Here is a 23,619-nt window from a genome sequence, read left to right on the forward strand (position 1 = left end):
GGGCACTGCTTATCACGGGCGGCATCAGCGCTCACCTAAATAGCTCACATGCCACTGGGTAAGAGACATTTAAACTATTTGGGGGCAGAATTATGCAAGGCATTATCTGTTGTTGGAGGTACGCCTTGGTCAGTTTAGCTCGGAAAATGCCGCCATCGTCAATCTGCAGTTATATGCGGTCGCTTGACCAGAGCCTCTTGACAACGCTTCGCTCCAATGCTTAGCTTCGTTGGAAATTTGCAGAGCTCAACGTTTTCTCCAGCTCAGTTAGCAGGGTTCTCGCTGCTCACCTTAATTGAGAGCACATTGACTGCCTGCGTCACTGCTTGCTAAGGAAACCGCTTGGAATCTGACCATAAGGTGCTACAGAGGGTAAGTGCATATGGACCAGCTCCATGCAACCCAGGACCTCTTGTTTTAAATATACTTAAGTATCAAAAGTTAATGGAATTGCTAAAATGAAAAGCACCATAAATGTTTTATTGAGGATAGCCAGGGGCACACTACAACACTCAGACATAATTTACGAACAAAGCATTTGTGTTTAGTGAGTCTGCCAGATCAGGGGCAGTAAGGAAGACCAGGGATGTTCTCCTGATAAGTGTGTAAATTGGATAATTGTCCCTGTCAACAGGTAACTAGTACTTTGGGTGTCAGGGAAAATGTATTGAGTAAAAAGTACATTATTTTCTTTAGGAATGTAGTGAAGTAAAAGTTGGCAAAAATACTAAAGTACAGATACTCCAAAAAACAACTTAACTTTACATCACTGTGCACCGCAAGCAGTACAGGAGCGCCAAGTCTGGGACCAAAAGGCTCCTGAACAGCTTCAAGCCATAAGGCTGTTGAACAGTTAAATGGCTACCTGGACTATTTGCATTGACCCCCTTTTTTATGCACTGACCCTCTTGCAGCAGCTCTATGCACACACACACACACGCTCACACACACACACGCTCACACACACACACACACACACACACACTCATACACTCACGCTCACACACACACATACACGCTCACACAGACACATACACGCTCACACACACACACACTCTCACACACATACACGCTCACACACACGCAACACACACACATACACGCTCACACACACACGCTCACACACACACACACACGCTCACACACACACATACACGCTCACACACACACAAGCTCACACACACACAAACGCTCACACACACACATACATGCTCACACACACACATACACGCTCACACACACACACGCTCTCACACACACACACACACACACGCTCACACACACACACACATACACGCTCACACACACACACACACGCTCACACACACACATACACGCTCACACACACACATGCTCACACACACACACACACACACACGCTCACACACACACAATACACGCTCACACACACACACTCGCACATAGGCACATAGACACATTTTCACAATCTTCACATATGCTGCTACTCTGTTTATTATCTATCCTGATTGCCTAGTTACTTTTACCCCTACCTACATGTACGTATTATCTCAACTACCTTGTACTCCTTCACATTGACTCTGTACTGGTACTCCTCCTCCTCGTTATTGTAATTTTATGGTTACCTTTTCCTTTAAAAACATTTTTTTGCAAATGTTTCATACCTTTTGACATTGTTGGGAAAGGGCTCGTAAAGTAAGCATTTCCCGGAAAAGTCTACACCTGTTGGAGGAGTTAAGATGGAGCGTTACCTTATTAAAATACAAAAGCGGTAGTCGTGTCACAGCTCTCTTTCCATTTCCCCTGAAAACCGGAACATCCGGTTGTTGGCCTGAGGATTCGGCAGAGGCTAAGGGCTAAGCCAGCATTTCCTAAACTCGTTCCCGGGGACCCCAAAGGGTGCACATTTAGTTTTTTTGCCCAAGCACTACACAGCTAATTCAAATAATCAAAGCTTGATGACTAGTTCATTATTTGAATCAGCTGTGTAGTGCTATGGCAAAAACCAAAAAGTGCGTGGTCCCCAGGACCCGGTTTGGGAAACGCTGGGCTAAGCCTAACGCAATGTCTGATGTAGTTGACATGTAATGCTGAGTGTATACCACAGGATGGCGACGATGCTGTAACAGCTACATGACCACTGTCAATGGAAAGGAGGAAACGGTGAAGAGGGAGTATGTAAAGGGTAGTCCATTTACCCTACTGAAAATGCCTGAGGGCTCCTAACTGTTTTAGAGGTTGACATCCTTCTTGAACCCTTTCAGTAGAGATGTCATTCTGCCGGAGCTAAAATGGGAAACATTTCCCTTACCTTTCAACTCTTTTTCATCCACAGCTCCTGAAATTACCCCACTTATGTAGATGTCAAGCAATGAAACTATTAATTTTTTTCTGGTGCCTAAAGGGATAGATGGAGATCATGGTATATTGTAGATAGGATACACCTAGATCATGGTATATTGTAGATAGGATACACCTAGATCATGGTATATTGTAGATAGGATACACCTAGATCATGGTATATTGTAGATAGGATACACCTAGATCATGGTATATTGTAGATAGGATACACCTAGATCATGGTATATTGTAGATAGGATACACCTAGATCATGGTATATTGTAGATAGGATACACCTAGATCATGGTATATTGTAGATAGGATACAGCTATCTTGGAAGTTTTCTTCTTCTCCATGTACAGGTATGAAAAGAACAGTTTGTTGCTTTAACTAAACTGGAAAGGTGACTTCCCAGGTGTGTGTGTGTGTCAGAGAGAGAGAGAGCGCTTGCAACAGGTGTATCCAAGAAAACAGGTAGGCTGAACCACTCCTACTTTTGTGAAGTCAGAATATGGTATGAAAGAAACAACATACGCTGTTTATTTCATTAGCCGTCAATTATTATTTTGCCAAAACGCAAAAAGGAATGGGCAACAAGTTTCGCACAGAGGGAGAGCAACTTTCCAAAGGATTTATTGGAGTAAGATGGACCAACCGCAGCATACAACATATTATTGAATTATAAACGTTGGTTATACCTAAGATCTATACTGCTTTTACACTTCTTTACACTTGTCTTCAATTTGGAATTGGATGAAAGAAAGTTGACTGTCTGAGGAGGAGTGGGACTTCTTGGACCAATGTCCTGACTGATTCCAGCATTGTAATAGACCACACACCTTTAGCCGTATTCAGGACTATCAAGGAGCAGTCGGGCGGACCACTCCACCGAACCGGGGAGAATGACATCACTCCTGGGCGGACTGACACCGCTGCTGTGGATCCTTGGGAGTTTCAGTAAGTCATTTATTAATGGTTTAATGTTTAGACCATGAGGAAGAGTAACACTGCAATAGGACTAAGTAAGGCAATATAATTTGCTAAGAAAGTTTCACATAATAATGACAAATATATTGAAAGTTAACTAAAGCTCTGCGTTTTTATTTTGGTTTACCTGTTGTCCGATTTATTTGAGTAATTTACCTACCAAGTAGTTTTTTAAATGTAATTCTAAAAGTAGGCTACTGCCAACTTTGGCTCTTGTCCAGCTTCTTGGGTTCGTCTTTTCTGGATTAGATGAACAACACTTGAGGAGTTGTCTGATATTTCTGGAAAAACAGGTTACGGTTAATCAATTTCCCTCCCTCATGTTTACTATTCAGTCTGACTCCTTTCCTTTTCTCTCTATCTCTCCCCCCCCCCCCACGCACATGCACACACACACACACACACACACAAGTATGTCTGTATGGGGATCAGAGAAGGATTGCAGCCGGCGTCTATCGTTCTCTACTGTATTTATAGATGCTGATGTATAATGACTGTTATGCATTAAGAATACAGAGACATTGTTTGTGTGAGGCTGAGACATAGAGGCTGACTGTGTGTGTGTGTGTGTGTGTGTGTGTGTGTGTGTGTGTCCCCAATGTGACAATGTGTATCTATTCATGCACAGAGAGGATGAGAGGCAGTCAGATGGCAATCAGGACTTCATTCCTTGAGGATCAACAATGTTGTGACTTGGCAGAACAGTGTGACATTATAGATGATGTAGCATTACTGGTTATGTCTACATCAAATAGGTTAGTGAGTTTACAGTTCTACCTGAAAACCCACAGGTTGTGCATGTGCGCGTGCATGCATACGCACGTGTGTGTGTGTGTGTATATATATGTAAACTCAGCAAAAAAAGAAACGTCCATTTTTCAGGACCCTGTCTTTCAAAGATAATTTGTGAAAATCCAACTAACTTCACAGATCTAAATTGTAAAGGGTTTAAAAACTGTTTCCCATGCTTGTTCAATGAACCATACATAAACAATTAATGAACATGCACCTATGGAACGGTCGTTAAGACACTAACAGCTTACAGACGGTAGGCAATTAAGGTCACAGTTTTGAAAACTTAGGACACTAAAGAGGCCTTTCTACTGACTCTGAAAAACACCAAAACAAAGATGCCCAGGGTCCCTGCTCATCTGCATGAACGTGCCTTAGGCATGCTGCAAGAAGGCATGAGGACTGCAGATGTGGCTAGGGCAATAAATTGCAATGCCTATACTGTGAGACGCCTAAGACAGCGTTACAGAGAGACAGGACGGACAGCTGATCGTCCTCTCAGTGGCAGACCACGTGTAACAACACCTGCACAGTATCGGTACATCCGAACATCACACCTGCGGGACAGGTACAGGATGGCAACAACAACTGCCCGAGTTACACCAAGAACACACAATCCCTCCATCAGTGCTCAGACTGTCCGCAATAGGCTGAGAGAGGCTGGACTGAGGGCTTGTAGACCTGTTGTAAGGCAGGTCCTCACCAGACATCTCCGGCAACAACATCGCCTATGGGCACAAACCCACCATCGCTGGAGCAGACAGGACTGGCAAAAAGTGCTCTTCACTGACGAGTCGTGGTTTTGTCTCACCAAGGGTGATGGTCAGATTCGCATTTATCGTCGAAGGAATAAGCATTACACCGAGGCCTGTACTCTGGAGCGGGATCGATTTGGAGGTGGAGGGTGTGTCACAGCATCATCGGACTGAGCTTGTTGTCATTGCAGGCAATCTCAACGCTGTGCGTTACAGGGAAGACATGGAATTATTCTACCATGGCCAGCGAAGAGCCTGGATCTCAATCCTATATCCTATTGAGTATGCCTGGGATCCGTTGGATCGGAGGGTGAGGACTAGGGCCATTCCCCCCCCCCCCAGAAATGTCCGGGAACTTGCAGGTGCCTTGGTTGAAGAGTGAAGTTACATCACACAGCAAGACCTGGCAAATCTGGTGCAGTCCATGAGAAGATGCACTGCAGTACTTATTGCAGCTGGTGGCCACACCAGATACTAGACTGTTACTTTTGATTTTGACCCCCCCTTTGTTCAGGGACACATTATTCCATTTCTGTTAGTCACGTCTGTGGAACTTGTTCAGTTTATGTCTCATTTGCTGAATCTTGTTATGTTCATACAAATATTTACACATGTTAAGTTTGCTGAAAATAAACACAGTTGACAGTGAGAGGACGTTTCTTTAAAAAAAAAAGTTTTATATGCGTGTATATGCATGTGTGTGTGCGTACACGCATACGTGTGTGTGAGGTGTGTTTCTCTGGACACTAAAGGGTTCACTATGAATTGGTATGGACAGTTAACTAGTGCAACAAGTCAAGCAACATGTCTTCTCATCTAATCACTGGCTTTCATACACCTGTTTCTCTCCGTCCTCCCTCTGACTGCCTCCTTTTCTTTGTGGTGCTCTCTTAAATTCCTCCCCCCCATCTCTTGGCCTCTCTATCTTCTTTGCAAACAAACTTTCCACATCTCTCTGTTCTCTACACCTCTTCTCTTCTCATACTTTCTGTCGTTCATCCCCTAAAGTATACGGAAGGATACTGAGAAGAGGGTCAGGGTACTAATCCTCAGTCATGGTTCAGTGTACAGTCTCCCTAATGTCTTTCAACCTCTCATTCTCTCTCTCTCAACCTCAATCCTTCTGCTCCCCCCTCTCTCTCTGCTATTTCTCCCCCCCCCTCTCTCAACGTCTATCTCTCTGCTAATCCCCCCCCCCCTCTCAACGTCTATCTCTCTGCTATTTCTCCACCCCCTCTCTCTCTCTCAACGTCTATCTCTCTGCTATTTCTCCACCCCCTCTCTCTCTCTCAACGTCTATCTCTCTGCTCTTTCCCCCCCCCCCTCTCAACGTCTATCTCTGCTCTTTCTCCACCCCCCCCTCTCAACCTCTCTCTGCTCTTTCTACCCCCCTCTCTCAACCTCTATCTCTCTGCTCTTTCTCCACCCCCCCTCTCAATCTCTCGCTGTTCAAATCAAATCAAATGTATTTATATAGCCCTTCGTACATCAGCTGATATCTCAAAGTGCTGTACAGAAACCCAGCCTAAAACCCCAAACAGCAAGCAATGCAGGTGTAGAAGCACGGTGGCTAGGAAAAACTCCCTAGAAAGGCCGAAACCTAGAGAGGAAATGTTCTTTCTCTCACACCCTCTCTTTCTCTTAACCTCTATCTTTCTGCTCTCTCTCTATACTCTACACTGTGACATTGTATTGTATTTCGCTATATTATAATTGTCTTTATTTTGTGTTTTCTATAATGATGTTTAAGATGCCACACACATTTACCCCAAGGGGACAATAAAGTCATCAATTAAGTCCCCCCCCCCCTTCTTCCTCCCTTTCTCCTCCTTCCCACCCTTCCTCTTTCTTCCCCAGTTGCTATGGTGCAGGGGGACTTTGAGCAACAATCTCCTGTGCAGTCCTTGACCGAGGTTGAGACCCGGCTGCCCTGCCGGTTCAAGGTGGAAGTGGGCCAGGTGGTGGTTCAGGTCTGAAGCATAATTCATGACAGTACCCATAAAACCAGATATGTTGTACAGAGCATTATCTTAGAAAAGTTGTCCCTAACATGATGTTGCCTCGCCTTGTCACAGGTCACCTGGACCAAGGAGAGAGCAGATGGTACCAAGGACCAGATCATCACAGTACACCACACTGCCGGACAAACAGGTAGGACACGTATACAGTAGGTGTTACAGTCGTCACAACCATCTTTCTCTTTATATTATTGTAGCGAACGCCGCGGCCGGAAAGCGAACCCGGGTCGCTGGTTGAAAGGGAAACACCGTACGCATTGGGCCAATAGGGTTAACCCACTTGGTGGGAATGGTAACCTGGCTCACATAGCGAGGACACTACAATGCATTGGTAGTTCACCCTCTTTGCTAACACTCAAAGCCCCAGAAGTTGAATTGAAAGTAGATGACAAAACTACACTTGCACTTTAAACCTAGCTACTTCTCCATCTCTCTCTTTTTGCCTCCCCCATATCTCACTTCCCCTCTCTATCTCTCTCCTCCTCCCCCCTCTCTATCTCTCTCCTCCTCCCCCCCTCTCTCAGAGTTTGGTCAGTACTCGGGGCGTGTGCGGTTCGGCAGCAGTGAGCCCACAGTGGACTCGTCTCTGATCATCATGAACACTGTGGAGTCAGATGAGGGCAGGTACAACTGTCACATCAGCACCTTCCCCTCGGGGAACTTTGAACAACAGCTGTCACTCACCGTGTGGAGTAAGTTCCTCCCCTTCCTTCCCCTTACTCATTGTGTCACTTTTTTGACAGAGTATAACGTCCTTTTATGGCCTATATCTTTTAATGGAAAGAGTAATGGCTGATTGGTGGGATGATGATGATGATGATGGTGATAATTAGGATGAAGTTGATGCTGATGAGGATGTTGATGATAATTAGGATGATGATGAGGATGATGTTGATAATGATGATGATGGGAACAGGTGTCAGTTGTAGTATTACTAGCTAAAACATTAGCTTCCGTTATGGTAATAATATTCATATAAGCCACAAGATCAGTAAACGATTAAGAACTGTTCTTGTGACAGTCAGTTTTTTCCAGCTGTCTGAGGTTTTTAGGATCAAGTTTCCTCAAAGAGCTGATCTAGGGTTTTTTAAACACCTACCTAATGGAGAAGATTAGATCTCAGCTTGGATCATGTCAAACTGGTCTTAGTTGTTAGTTGGAGGTTAAGCTGATCCTATTGCAGTGCTTGGTGATTACCACCCCCTGAAACATCATGTCACTGAACTAGGAACAGCTTAACCTCCAACTAACAACTAAGACCAGTTCTAAGATTAGTCCTAAAGTCACCTCCACAAACACTAAGACCAGTGATTAGTTGCTTCCTGTCCCTGAAGAAAGTCTGACAAGTGACCGTTCTTGACATTTGACCCTTGACCCCCACAGCCACGCCCATCTCCTCCCTGGACCCTGTAATTCTTGTCGAGGGCCAGTCCTTTCGATTGGCTGCCTCCTGCCGCTCCGTGGCCCGCCCCCCGCCCATCCTCAACTGGGACACAGACCTGACGGGCCTGTCACAGAATAGGAGTTCGGTGGGCGGGTCAGTCTCCACCCACTTCTCCCTGCACCCCCTGAGGAGTATGAACGGGATGAGGCTGGACTGTCTGGTGAGGCACCGTGCTCTGAAGGAACCCCGCAGGATCACCAACAACCTGGTGGTGCACTGTGAGTTCAGACTCCACGATAGCTACGATTCTAGATACTTTATGCACAGCTCATTGAGTTTGGTCGCCAATTATTTATTAAACCAGCTAACAAGTCATATATGTTTTATGCTTGACCTCTGACCTCTTATGCTTCATTCCAAATTGCTTTTTGCTTTTTTATTTAGACAGATTAGAAAAAAGGGGGGGCTAGATTAGGAGGACACAAAGTGGGAAAGGGATCAAACCCGGGTCTTGGTGTACCTAGACCACCAGAACATGTGGACTTTGAGTCCATAAAAAGGGTGTTTACCAGGGTCAGAGCTTGTGAGGCATAGCCAGGGACCCCTCCTGTGTGTAAAATCTTACTCAGTATGGGAAATCACTACCTGATTTCCCAAGTCAGAGTATATTGCTTTTTACTATAATTAACCAATGATTAAGGAAGTTGTATCTACCATGATGAACACAAACTTGGATAAGGCTAAAGAAACACGTACCAGCAGTTACAAGACAAATAGCTACACAACATGACCAAAAGTATGTGGACACCTGCTCGTCAAACAACTCATTCCAAAATCATGGGCATTAATATGGAGTTCGTCCCCCCCCTGTGCTGCTATGACAGCCTCCACTCTTCTGGGAAGGCTTTCCACTGGATGTTGGAACATTGCTGCGGGGACTTGCTTCCATTCAGCCACAAGAGCATTAGTGCGGTCAGGCACTGATGTTGGGCGATTAGGCCTGGCTCACAGTCAGCGTTCCAATTCATCCCATAGGTGTTCGATGGGGTTGAGGTCAAGGCTTTGTGCAGGCCAGTCAAGGTCTCCCACACCGATCTAGACAAACCATTTCTGAATGGACCTCGCTTTGTGCACTGGGGAATTGTCATGCTGAAACAGGAAAGGGTCCTTCACCAAGCTGTTGCCACAAAGTTAGAAGCATAGACTCGTCTAGAAAGTCATTGTATGCTGTAGTGTTAAGATCTCTCTTCACTGGAACTAAGGGGCCTAGCCCGAACCATGAAAAACAGCCCCAGACCATTATTCCACCTCCACCAACCGTAACAGTTGGCACTATGCATTGGGGCAGGTAGCGTTCTCCTGGCATCTGCCAAACCCAGATTTGTCCGTATGACTGCCAGATGGTGAAGCGTGATTCATCACTCCAGAGAACATGTTTCCACTGCTCCAGAGTCCAATGGCGGCAAACTTTACACCACTCCAGCCGACGCTTGGCATTGGGCATGGTGATCTTGGGTTTGTGTGTGCGGCTGCTCGGCCATGGAAACCCATTACGTGACGCTCTCGATAGTCAGTTATTGTGTTGATGTTGCGTCCAGAGGCAGTTTGAAGCTCGGTAGTGAGTATTGCAACCGAGGACAGACGATTTTTACACGCTAAGTGCTTCAGCACTCGGCGGTCCCGTTCTGTGAGCTTGTCGGGCCTACCACTTCGCGGCTGAGCCGTTGTTGCTCCAAGAAATTTCCATTTCACAATAACAGCACTTACAGTTGACTGGGGCAGCTCTAGCAGGGCAGAAATGAGACAAACTGACTTGTTGAAAAGGTGGCATCCTATGACAGTGCCACATTGAAAGTCACTGAGCTCTTCATTAAGGCCATTCTACTGCCAATGTTGGTCTATGTAGATTGCATGGCTGTGTGCTCGGTTTTATACACCTGTCAGCAACGGGTGTGGCTGAAATAGCCGAATCCACTAATTTGAAGGGGTGTCCACATACTTTAGTGTATATATAGTGTACAGTGCATTTAAAGTATTCAGACCCCTTGACTTTTTCCACATTTTGTTACGTTACAGCCTCATTCTTACATGGATTAAACTGCATTTTCCCCTCATCAATCTACACACAATACTCTATAATGACCACGCAAAAACATGTTTTTACTTATTTACATAAGTATTCAGACCCCTTGCTATGAGACTTAAAATTGAGCTCAGGTGCCACCTGTTTCCATTGATCATCCTTGAGATGTTTCTATAACTTGATTGTAGTCCACCTGTGGTAAATTCAATTGATTGGACATGATTTGGAAAGGCACACACCTGTCTATATAAGGTCCCACAGTTGACAGTGCATGTCCGAGCAAAAACCAAGCCATGAGGTCAAAGGAATTGTCCGTATAGCTCCAAGACAGTATTGTGTCGAGGCACATATCTGGGGAACGGTAACATTCAATGTCTGCAGTATTAAAGGTCCCCAAGAACGCAGCAGCCTCAGGTGACCAGCACTGACAGAGCTCCAGATTTCCTCTGTGGAGATGGGAGAACCTTCCAGAAGGACAACCATCTCTGCAGCACTCAACCAATCAAGCCTTTAAAAGGCACATGACAGCCCGCTTGGAGTTTGCCAAAAGGCACCTAAAGACTCTCAGACCATGAGAAACAAGATTCTCTGGTCTGATGAAACCAAGATTGAACTCTTTGCCAAGCTTTACATCTGGAGGAAACCTTGCACCATCCCTACGGTGAAGCTTGGTGGTGGCAGCACTTGGGGATGTTTTTTCGCGGCAGGGACTGGGAGACTAGTCAGGATCGAGGGGAAAAATTTACGGCGCAAAGTATAGAGAGATCCTCGATGAAAACCTGCTCCAGAGCGCTCAGACCAAAGGTTACCCTTCCAACAGGACAATGACCCTAAGCACACAGACAATGCAGGAGCGGCCTTGGGACAAGTCTCTGAATGTACTTGAGTGGCCCAGCCAGAGCCCGGACTTGAACATCTGGAAAGACCTGAAAATACCTGTGCAGCAACACTCCCCATCCAACCTGAAAGATCTTGAGAGGATCTGCAGAGAAGAATGGGAGAAACTCCCCAAATACAGGTGTGCCAAACTTGTAGAGTCATACCCAAGAAGACTTGAGGCTGTAATCACTGCCAAAGGTGCATCAACAAAGTACTGAAAGGGTCTGAATACGTATGTAAATGTGATATTTAAGTTTAAAAAATGTTATAAATTAGCAAACATTTCTAAAAACCTCTTTTTGCTTTGTCATTATGGTGTATTGTGTGTAGATTGTTGAGGGAAAATTAATGATTTAATCAATTTTAGAATAAGGCTATAACGTAACAAGGGGTCTGAGTACTTTGAATGCACTGTATATAGCATAACCATGCCGTAAATATTATGCATGTACGAATCTTTTTTAATGTTTTATTATTTAACCAGGTAGGCTAGTTGAGAACAAGTTCTCATTTACAACTGCGACCTGGCCAAGATAAAGCATAGCAGTGTGAACAGACAACACAGAGTTACACATGGAGTAAACAATTAACAAGTCAATAACACAGTAGAAAAAAAGAGAGTCTATATACATTGTGTGCAAAAGGCATGAGGAGGTAGGCAAATAATTACAATTTTGCAGATTAACACGGGAGTGATAAATGATCAGATGGTCATGTACTGGTAGAGATACTGGTGTGCAAAAGAGCAGAAAAGTAAATAAATATAAACAGTATGGGGATGAGGTAGGTAAATTGGGTGGGCTATTTACCGATAGACTATGTACAGCTGCAGTGATCGGTTAGCTGCTCAGATAGCAGATGTTTGAAGTTGGTGAGGGAGATAAAAGTCTCCAACTTCAGCGATTTTTGCAATTCGTTCCAGTCACAGGCAGCAGAGAACTGGAACGAAAGGCGGCCAAATGAGGTGTTGGCTTTAGGGATGATCAGTGAGATACACCTGCTGGAGTGCGTGCTACGGGTGGGTGTTGCCATCGTGACCAGTGAACTGAGATAAGGCGGAGCTTTACCTAGCATGGACTTGTAGATGACCTGGAGCCAGTGGGTCTGTCGACGAATATGTAGCGAGGGCCAGCCGACTAGAGCATACAGATCGCAGTGGTGGGTGGTAGAAGGTGCTTTAGTAACAAAACGGATGGCACTGTGATGGATGGCACCGTGCTTCTACACCTGCATTGCTTGCTGTTGGGGTTTTAGGCTGGGTTTCTGTACAGCACTTTGAGATATCAGCTGATGTACGAAGGGCTATATAAATAAATTTGATTTGATTTGATAAACTGCATCCAGTTTGCTGAGTAGAGTATTGGAAGCTATTTTGTAGATGACATCGCCGAAGTCAAGGATCGGTAGGATAGTCAGTTTTACTAGGGTAAGTTTGGCGGCGTGAGTGAAGGAGGCTTTGTTGCGGAATAGAAAGCCGACTCTAGATTTGATTTTAGATTGGAGATGTTTGATATGAGTCTGGAAGGAGAGTTTACAGTCTAGCCAGACACCTAGGTACTTATAGATGTCCACATATTCTAGGTCGGAACCATCCAGGGTGGTGATGCTAGTCGGGCATGCGGGTGCAGGCAGCGAACGGTTGAAAAGCATGCATTTGGTTTTACTAGCGTTTAAGAGCAGTTGGAGGCCACGGAAGGAGTGTTGTATGGCGTTGAAGCTTGTTTGGAGGTTAGATAGCACAGTGTCCAAGGAAGGGCCAGAAGTGTACAGAATGGTATCGTCTGCGTAGAGGTGGATCAGGGAATCGCCTGCAGCAAGAGCAACATCATTGATATATACAGAGAAAAGAGTCGGCCTGAGAATTGAACCCTGTGGCACCCCCATAGAGACTGCCAGAGGACCGGACAACATGGCCTCCGATTTGACACACTGAACTCTGTCTGAAAAGTAGTTGGTGAACCAGGCAAGGCAGTCATTAGAAAAACCGAGGCTACTGAGTCTGCCGATAAGAATATGGTGATTGACTGAGTCGAAAGCCTTGGCCAGGTCGATGAAGACGGCTGCACAGTACTGTCTTTTATCCATGGTGGTTATGATATCGTTTAGTACCTTGAGCGTGGCTGAGGTGCACCCGTGACCGGCTCGGAAACCAGATTGCACAGCGGAGAAGGTACGGTGGGATTCGAGATGGTCAGTGACCTGTTTGTTGACTTGGCTTTCGAAGACCTTAGATAGGCAGGGCAGGATGGATATAGGTCTGTAACAGTTTGGGTCCAGGGTGTCTCCCCCTTTGAAGAGGGGGATGACTGCGGCAGCTTTCCAATCCTTGGGGATCTCAGACGATATGAAAGAGAGGTTGAACAGGCTGGTAATAGGGGTTGCGACAATTGCGGCGGCAAAGGAGAACCTGGCGGCGACAAAGGAGAACCTGGAGAGGCTTGGGCGAGTAGCTGGGGGGGGGGGGGCGGAGCTGTTGCCCGAGGTTGGAGTAGTCAGGAGGAAGGCATGGCCAGCCGTTGAGAAATGCTTGTTGAAGTTTTCGATAATCATGGATTTATCGGTGGTGACCGTGTTACCTAGCCTCAGTGCAGTGGGCAGCTGGGAGGAGGTGCTCTTGTTCTCCATGGACTTTAGTGTCCCAGAACTTTTTGGAGTTAGAGCTACAGGATGCAAATTTCTGCCTGAAGAAGCTGGCCTTGGCTTTCCTGACTGACTGCGTGTATTGGTTCCTGACTTCTCTGAACAGTTGCATATCGCGGGGACTATTCGATGCTATTGCAGTCCGCCACAGGATGTTTTTGTGCTGGTCGAGGTCAGTCAGGTCTGGAGTGAACCAAGGGCTATATCTGTTCTTAGTTCTGCATTTTTTGAACGGAGCATGCTTATCTAAAATGGTGAGGAAGTTACTTTTAAAGAATGACCAGGCATCCTCAACTGACGGGATGAGGTCAATATCCTTCCAGGATACCCGGGCCAGGTCGATTAGAAAGGCCTGCTCGCATAAGTGTTTTAGGGAGCGTTTGACAGTGATGAGGGGTGGTCGTTTGACTGCGGATACAGGCAATGAGGCAGTGATCGCTGAGATCCTGGTTGAAGACAGCGGAGTTGTATTTGGAGGGCCAGTTGGTCAGGATGACGTCTATGAGGGTGCCCTTGTTTACAGATTTAGGGTTGTACCTGGTGGGTTCCTTGATGATTTGTGTGAGATTGAGGGCATCTAGCTTAGATTGTAGGACTGCCGGGGTGTTAAGCATATCCCAGTTTAGGTCACCTAACAGAACAAACTCTGAAGCTAGATGGGGGGTGATCAATTCACAAATGGTGTCCAGGGCACAGCTGGGAGCTGAGGGGGGTCGGTAGCAGGCGCCAACAGTGAGAGACTTATTTCTGGAGAGAGTAATTTTTTTAATTAGTAGTTCGAACTGTTTGGGTATGGACCTGGAAAGTATGACATTACTTTGCAGGCTATCTCTGCAGTAGACTGCAACTCCTCCCCCTTTGGCATGATGTGGTGATGTGGTGTAACCTATAAATGGCATATTTATTAGAATAATAATTCAATTCATTATAACACTGTCTTTCCTCCCTTCCTCACTTGACGCTGCCATGCAGCTGCTGCTCCTGTCATTGTCACGGTCACCAGATTCAGTGTCAGGGACGTTGTTGTTAGTCTCAATCTTCTCATGTTGCTCAACTTTACTAAATAAATGTGTTATGGGCACATATGACCAAGTCTCTTCATCCTGTTCTTCCTTTTCAGCCCCAGATTTATACCTACATTCCATTTTAGCCAGAGTTCAGATTTTTTGCTAGCTAGCCAGCTAGATCTGAAGCTAATCCCCACCAATTTTGTTCAATGAAATGAAAAACGTTCTTGAGGGCCCCTCTCATTGGCTGCCATATCTACTATGAATTAAACCAAGCTTGTATTAGGCTACAGAAATGTGTACCTGCAGTTACAAGGCAAATAGCTATACCATGCTAGTAAATAATATGCACAGACAAATGACCTGGTGAAGCCTACACATGGGATATTATCATGAAGTAGCATTGTCCATGTGTGTTAAAATCAATTGCTCTCTGATCTTGTTTCTCGATTGAAGATCCTCCCAATGCAGAGATCTCTGGGTTTAATCATAACTGGTATGCTGGTCTGGAGGGAGCTGCCCTCAGCTGTGTCAGTGGAGGAAACCCCAAACCACAGAGTTTCACATGGACCAGGTAACACATGCCCTCCCTGCCTGTCGGCCTCCGTCTGTCTGACAGACTCGACTGACTCACGCTCTGTCTGTCTGGCATAATCTGTTTTTGTTTTGATTTACTGGTAATTCTATTAGTCAGTTTTTAATGGTGTTACTAAGCCAAACGGGGGGAGGTCAAAAGTTGTTTCTAGTTTTGCTATGAGTTCCACTTGCCAGGTTTTCATTGTCAATAATCATTTGATTGAGGTACATCGTTAAACAAAGGTTCAAATGGGACATGGGTATCAGATATGTTGTCTTACACGGTGATGATAGCTGTGCTGAAGCAATCCCATAATGGCGGAGCTGACTGAAGTTCTTGTGGTTTCTCTACCTGGCAAATGTTTCTGGTAACCTTTGGAAGACATACCGCATGGTGGAGTAAACCATTCTCCGGGTGTGGTAGAGGGTGGAGGTGGAACAAACCATCTACTGGAAATTACAACAAACACAAAATGTTTCATTAATAAAAAGATGACAGTTAGGCCTATGTCTGCTAGTGCGGACGATGTACAGTACCAGTCGAAAGTTTGGACACACCTACTCATTCAAGGGTTTTCTTTATTTGTACTATTTTCTACATTGTAGAATAATAGTCAAGACATCAAAACGACGTGCAAACTTTTGACTGGTACTGTGTGTGTGTTTAACTGGATCATGGCCAACTGGGCACACACTGGTTGAATCAACGTTGTTTCCACGTCAATTCAAGGAAACTAGTGGGGTGAGACATGTGTCACCAAGTCTTAAGCTGTTAGTCACATGAACACACCTGCAAGGCGTGTTTGTGTGTTAGTAACACGCGCACACACACACACACACACACACACACACACACACTAGACACACAGACAGCACGCTCACACACCCACACTGATTCCCTCTCTCACCCTTATATACTTTAGACTTAGATCTCTTGTTACACTCCATCGCTCCTTGCTTTACTTACACTCCTCCTTAAAACACACCCCTCCTTAAAACACACTCCTCCTTAAAACACACACGATGCCCTCACGCTCCTGATTTAATGATGTGTAAGAAAGTTAGAGGCCCAAAGATCATACCCCCAAAACACGCTAACCTCTCACCATTACCAATAACAGGGGAGGCTAGCATTTATTTGTGTAACTACATTGTCCAGCAGACCAATGAAAACTAAGGCGCGTACAGAGCTAGCGGGAAATGCTTTTACAGTTCTCTGCCCCTTCCGATTGGAACACGCTTTAAAAGGTCCTGTAAATACAGGAGCTTGTCCCTTTTCAAATGGGTTTAAAGCTAGGTTAAACACTGTGATGGGCCATGAAGTGGGGGGGCTGTTGAAAGGTCCTGTAAATACAGGAGCTCGTCCCTTTTCAAATGGGTTTAAAGCTAGGTTAAACACTGTGATGGGCCATGAAGTGGGGGGGCTGTTGAAAGGTCCTGTAGATACAGGAGCTTGTCCCTTTTCAAATGGGTTTAAAGCTAGGTTAAACACTGGGATGGGCCATGAAGTGGGGGGCTGTCAATGTTTTCACCCCTAGTGGCAACACACTTTCCCAAACCATGTGTAAAATGTTTTTTAAACTGTAGTGCTTTGTGTTTTATGTTGTAAATGTGTCTGCAACTTTGTGTGCTGCTATATCGGCCAGATCTCCCCCCAACCCCTTTTTACGCTGCTGCTACTCTCTATTTATCATGTATGCATAGTCACTTTAACTATACATTCATGTACATACTACCTCAATTGGCCCGACCAACCAGTGCTCCCACACATTGGCTAACCGGGCTATCTGCATTGTGTCCCACCACCCGCTAACCCCTCTTTTACGCTACTGCTACTCTCTGTTCATCATATATGCATAGTCACTTTAACCATATCTACATGTACATACTACCTCAATCAGCCTGACTAACCGGTGTCTGTATGTAGCCTCGCTACTTCTAAAGCCTCGCTACTGTATATAGCGTGTCTTTTTACTGTTGTTTTATTCCTGTACTTACCTATTGTTCACCTAATACATTTTTGCACTATTGGTTAGACCCTGTAAGTAAGCATTTCACTGTAATGTCTACACCTGTTGTATTCGGCGCACGTGACAAATAAACTTTGATTTGATTTAATCTCAATGAGACTAACCGGGTCAATTAAAGGTAAAATAATTTAAATTGGGCACAACATGATCTGAAAAACAACCAAAACAAACTGAAAATGCATCCATGTTTGTGGAGACACAAGCTTGATATATTCATTGCGTGCTAGGAATATGGGACCAACTTTTGGCTACTTTAATAGACTATAAGTGAATTTGTCCAAATACTTATGGCACCTTTAAATGGTGGGACTAGATACATAAAGTGCTTTAATTTCTTAACGGTAAAACATATGTATGAAAATACTCTCAAATAAAAAGTGACATTCTGTACTGTCACCTCCTTAGAAACATTTGATATCAAATCCAAAATGCTGGAGTATAGAGCCAAATTAAACGTGTTAGCTTCACTGTCCAAATAAATATGTAGGGTAGTATACTTTCACTCCCCCTTAAAACTCACACGACGCCCACCCGCACGCACGCAGCAGGTAAACCAGTTTGCCTCTTTGTACTCCTCAATGCAAAGCAGCGGGAGAAGTAATAACCGTGCTGTCATATTGTCCTGTTGCAGCTTGTGCGGAATGCAAACAGAGGACGCAGTTTCACACGAGGGAGGAGGGGGGGGCGGGGGGGCGGGTGGGTGAGAGAGGTTAGAGAGGGAAGAGAAAGGAATGAGTGTGGGCTCCGAACAGGAGGGGTCGAAAGACAAGGAATGGGGGAAGTGGGTGGTATCGAGCCAAAGTGGGCATGGGACGGGGGAGGAAGGATACACTGTGGATTTGTTTAGAACATTATCAGGCAGTGTGATCTGTGTCTATGTAAAATTTTACGGTTCCTGTTTCTGTTTTCTTCTGCACATTGGGGCTCATAAAGAGTCTGTTCAAAAGGCCCAAAACAGGACTCAAAAGTATATAGTAGCCTATTGTTCAGATATAAGACATTTCAATTGGGAGTTCTGGGCCCGTATTTACACTGTCTCAGAGTAGGAGTGCTGATGTAGGATCAGGTCCCCCCCTCTTATTCACGATTTAAAAACCCAGACTGATCCTAGATCAGAACTCCTACTCTGTGATGCTTTGTGAATACGGGTCCTGGTTTGTTGTGGCCTGCTTCATGTCCTTGTGGTGCTCATTTGACCTTTACGGTTAGTGTTGTTTGGTGGTCAGTAGTCAATTGTATTTTGGGATGTGTTGCTGTGATGTTCGGGTTAGTGTTGTTGTTTTGAATGTGGTGTTTTTTACAACACTGTTGGGTGTGTTGAAAGGGTACGTTCAGGTTCAGTAAGTGGTATTGGGGCGTTAATAGTCATGAAATTCAGCCCATTATTGTAGGATATACTGTATTCTTCTGTTAAGCCCTACGTTAAGTGCTATAGTATTTCTGTTATCTGCAGGAAGGGTGGAGACTTACCAAAGGGCGTTACGGCAGGGAATGGATCCCTGCTGTTCAATAGGCCCCTCAGTTTGACAGACGCTGGTACCTACCAATGTGTGGCCTATAACGTTGTGGGGACCGGGAAAGCAGAGGTGGAGATCACTGTGACGGGTAGGTTGTGTTGTCACTCTGAGTCATATAAAACAAATCACTTATTTTTTTATAGTAGTCCAGGATGTATGTTTTTTTGTTGTTGCTGTAGGCCTCCATGTTTCTTTCCTAAAAAAATAACTATATTATATTAATGGTGCCAGTTAAGCATTTGGATTACATGTTCACTCCTGTATTCAATATGATGTGTATGTTGATTATGTTTGTGAATATGACATTACTTCCTGTTGTCCCTTTCCCACAGAGTTTCCTCAGAAGCCGGTGTTTTTCAACAGTCTCCTGATGATCATAGTTGGCGGGGTGGCTGGAGGACTGCTACTCATCATGGTCATCATAGTAATCTCAGTGACCTGTCACCACAAACGCAAAAACAAGAAACTGGAGAGAGAATTGAATGTGAAGAAGTATGTTTTCAAACCTCACAGTAACTCCCTTGAAATTGTTCTAGAATCTAAATGACAAATGTTACGGTGAAAACAGTAAATGCTTTTTGAATTAAGAATATTTTAACAATGTTTTTCTCTCTTTCTCTCATTCTCTCAGGGAGGAGATCAGTACACTCTCCAGGCAGGCCTCTTTCAGGAGAGTCAACTCAGTCAGTACGGATGCTAGAGGACAGGTATATAATATTACCATGTCTTACAATCTGTGGTCTCTTCTCAACAGTCTAGGCATGCAGTCATTTTGTAAATAAATACTTGCAATTCCATGAGCATTATCTATTTGCCTCGAGCTAATATGGTCATCTCTCCCTCCCTTTCTCCTCCCCTCCCTCTCTCAACCCTTGTTCTTTCAGATGGAGGAGAATATCCCTCTCAGAGTGGAGGGGACACTGCGGACCAGTCTGTCCTCTCTAGGGGTCAGTCTTAATTTCACTCTTTCTCTGCATGTGGGGAGCCTTTAGATTTAACCTTCATATTCATGGCTTCTGAGTTCTGGGTGGCATGCACATCTTATTTTAGTGTTTAATTAACATTTTATGTAGTTAAATTAAATGTAAGGAGCTTATTTTCTCGTGGTAACATTTATATTTGAAAATAAAAGTAGTGCATCTCACATACCCTATATGAATTATACTTCATACTAATGAACTGTTACGTTATTAAGACTTCATGCTTTCTCTCCATCTTCTGTTCTGGAACTCCCGCTTCGGAAGCCATTTTAAATCAGACTTTTAGGTGCAAAATGTGTGATGTCTTTAAAGCTCTCTCTTTTTCTCTCTCCATCTCTCTTTCCTTCACACCCAGGATCCAGGGCGCATCAGGGACAGTCGCTCTACTCTGGTAGGGGGAGGTGGACTAGACTACCTGGGTCGACCTGTTCTGAACAACTCTTCACGACGAGGGAGGGAGAACAGAGCCATGGACAGAGAGGAGGAGAACAGACTTAGGGTGGAGTCATACGTACGGAATAGCACTATGTCTTTGGTAAGTGTGTGTGAGAGGCATGAGGAATCAAGAAATGCATACTCACTTTCTTGTAAATTGCTATGAAAATTAGAACCTTTTTTAAACGTATAGGTTTAGTATAGGTTGCTAATAGTGATACTCAAATTAGCCCTAGTTATTTATTTCCTCTCTTGAACCACATGGTTACCCCTTGTCTCTGTTTGACTCACAGGGAACCCGTCTCCACCTGCCAATCCAACACTCTCCCTTCCCAATGGAACAGTCCACCAAGCTGCTTAGGTCCCTGAACGGCAGCGTCATCATCCCAACAGAGGGGGGTTTACATGCACGGAACTCCCCTCTCAGCTGCAGCTACCCTCCTGTCACAGACGACGAACAGGAGGAGGGTGAAAGTGTGGAGGGGGAGCGGGGGACAAGCTCCAGGATGAGTTGTTTAGATCAGGGAAGGTCAGAAGACCAGGACAACAGTTCTCAGATCTCAGACGTGGAACGTGGACACAACCATCACTTCCAGCAGAACGGAACGCTGAGACCCAAACCCCGGCCCAACGGCATCCCATCCCCACACGCCTCCCTCATCCATAAGGCCCAGATTGTATAGATGGGTCCGGGCAAGAGCAGGTGACGCACTATACGACAAGGATTGGTCGTGACTTTGGGATAGGCGCTCGCCGGTGTGGTGGCATACCCCGGTGGCAGCCAGTTTACCTCCTTTTCACTTCTAGAACATCCCTTGCCTTCGCCTAGAGCTCTCAGACATTTTTGAACCAACAGGTAAAGGTTCTTATTGGTGAACAGGTAACGCTTCTGATTGGTGTAGAGATACAAATAAGTAACACATACGTTTCACAGGAGAGGAGCTGGACAAATTAAAAGCTTATGAATGTCAGGTTGCACATAGACCGAAGTAGTCATAATATTTTACTGTATATAATATCACAGCAATAACGATCACTACAGGAAGCATCAAGAGGACTTTTACATGATTTTGTAACGTAAAAATATGTATTTTTTTACATTTATTTTATTTTTTATTAAGACTTAATGACAGGACACTGTAACCGAGAAACAAGATTTGAATATCATCAAATGCAGTGACTCCTAACTGAACTCAGCGAAGAGGCATTCAGCAGAAGCACCAATAGCGCTTGCCCGTTCGAAAGAATCCATGTGTTGGTGAACTTTCACCCTCCTTTCCTCTGGATGAGGGGATACAACACATACGGATCTGTTCACCCTAATATTGAGTCCATCTTTCTAACTTTAAGTGTGGCAGGCGTTTATTTAGATATACTCCTCCTTGCCATGAACCTCGGTGTGCACAAACAACAACACTTTGAACTCGCTATAGTCTTTGATGCCAAAAGCCAATGAGACTGCATTTTAGCTGTGGAAAAAGTACCCAATTGTCATACTTGAGTAAAGTAAAGATTACTCAAGTGAAATTCACCCAGTAAAATACTATTTGAGTAACAGTATTTGGTTTTAAATATACTTAAGTACATTTTAGCAATTCCATTTATTTTTTATACTTAAGTATCAAAAATAAAAGTATTACTAATTTCAAATTTCTTATATTAAGCAAACCTGACACGATTTGCTTTTTTAAATTTTTATGTACTGATAGACAGGGGCATACTCCAACACTCAGACATAATTTACAAACAAATATTTTTTAGTGAGTTTTCCAGATCAAAGGCAGTAGCGATAACCAGGGATGTTCCCTTGATAAGTGTGTGAATTGGACCATTTTCCTGTCTGGCTAAATGTTCAAAATGTGACGAGTACTTTTGGGTGTCAGGGAAATTGTATGGAGTAAAAAGTACATTATTTTCTTACGGAATGTAGTGAAGTAAAAGTAGTCAAATATAAATAGTATACTACAGATACCCCAAAAACGACTTAAGTAGTACTTTAAAGTATTTTTTACTTAAGTAGTTTACACCACTGCATTTTAGACAAGAGGTTAAAACAGCTTTGATATGAAATGTTTTACACAACAGTGAGATCCTATGTGAAAGTCTACTAAAACTGAGGATGTAAAAGCATTGTTCTATTTTCTTACACCAGACATTTAGACAATCAAACTGTTATATGCCTATGTTTGTATACATACAGTTAAAAGAGCCTTTGCTTTGTAGGCCAATATGAAGTATTATTATGTCTGATTCTACTGTATTATAATTCATTGAGTGCATCCGAAATGGCACCCTATCCCCTACATAGCCCCTGGTCAAAATAAGTGCACCATATCGGCATAGGAGGCCATTTCAGCCGCAGACATGCTATCGACCGACATCTCTATAAGTGGGTTTCTTTCACGCCGTATTCCAGTAAATGGCTTATTGTAGTTTGTACTGTATGTATGGGATTCATGTGTGGAACTTTGTTGTTTTAATGCACATGTACTTCTTTAGGAGAGTAGCAATATCGTTCTGTTTTCTATATCAATTTTTCCGTTGTATAATACTGTAACACTTATCTTTCTGAGTGAACGTAATACCTACATAGAATGTAAGAGGTTGGAAGTATATACACCGCCCCCTGGTGTGCACCAGTGGATAGTGCAAGAGAGGAAGAAAGTTCAGGGATCTTGCTGTAAGGTCTGCAGAGTTTTTCCTGGCGAGGTCACGTGGTCATGTGAAAACCCCTGACCCAACCACGTGCTCCATTAGCCACAACTGGGGCCTGTTCAGAAGGATGTTGATATAGAACGTTCTGATTCAGAAATGTATCATGTCCAACAGACATGATTGGTAGAATAAGGAATCGTGTCAGCTCTATTCATTCTATTTCTATCTGCAACAACTGTTTCACATCACTAAAACCATCCCTGCATATCTTCTAAACATGGAGATGTGTTCATTCAGGGAGGGTGTATGTCTGCTCAATGTATTATTGTGAAATAAACTTCTTGAGGGTTTGAGTCGTGGTTGAGTAGTGACTGGGTGATAGGCCCTATTATTATTATTATTGGTTTGGAGTGACTATCATTAAAAGCCTTATATCTGACATTTATCCAAATTATTTCAAAACCTGTGTGGTACACTGCCCTACCAAGCAAAAAGACAGTAACTGCTCATTTGGTTGAAAATGAGTTAGTCATTTTTGCTACATTAAATACATGCTTAATCA

The 23,619-nt window shown here is 44.2% G+C and overlaps 1 protein-coding gene across 2 annotated transcripts; it reads left to right on the forward strand.

Moving 5' to 3' along the window:
* Nucleotides 1-1,414: 1,414 nt before the first annotated feature.
* Nucleotides 1,415-23,494, forward strand: LOC109879301 (nectin-4). 2 transcript variants are annotated; one of them, XM_020471482.2, is made up of 13 exons: nucleotides 2,389-3,276; nucleotides 3,935-4,061; nucleotides 6,711-6,823; nucleotides 6,929-7,004; nucleotides 7,396-7,563; nucleotides 8,255-8,533; nucleotides 15,321-15,438; nucleotides 18,924-19,075; nucleotides 19,320-19,479; nucleotides 19,619-19,694; nucleotides 19,872-19,934; nucleotides 20,323-20,502; nucleotides 20,696-23,494. In XM_020471482.2, exons 3-13 carry the CDS (start codon nucleotides 6,716-6,718, stop codon nucleotides 21,083-21,085), a joined length of 1,770 nt encoding a protein of 589 aa, XP_020327071.1. In that variant the 5' UTR covers nucleotides 2,389-3,276; nucleotides 3,935-4,061; nucleotides 6,711-6,715; the 3' UTR covers nucleotides 21,086-23,494. The 2 variants fall into 2 exon arrangements, with proteins under 2 accessions (XP_031688140.1, XP_020327071.1); XM_031832280.1 differs by lacking the exon at nucleotides 3,935-4,061 and having other exon boundaries at nucleotides 1,415-3,276.
* Nucleotides 23,495-23,619: the final 125 nt, after the last annotated feature.

The sequence above is a fragment of the Oncorhynchus kisutch genome, linkage group LG9 (genome assembly GCF_002021735.2).
Source record: "Oncorhynchus kisutch isolate 150728-3 linkage group LG9, Okis_V2, whole genome shotgun sequence".
Lineage (NCBI taxonomy): Eukaryota > Metazoa > Chordata > Actinopteri > Salmoniformes > Salmonidae > Oncorhynchus > Oncorhynchus kisutch.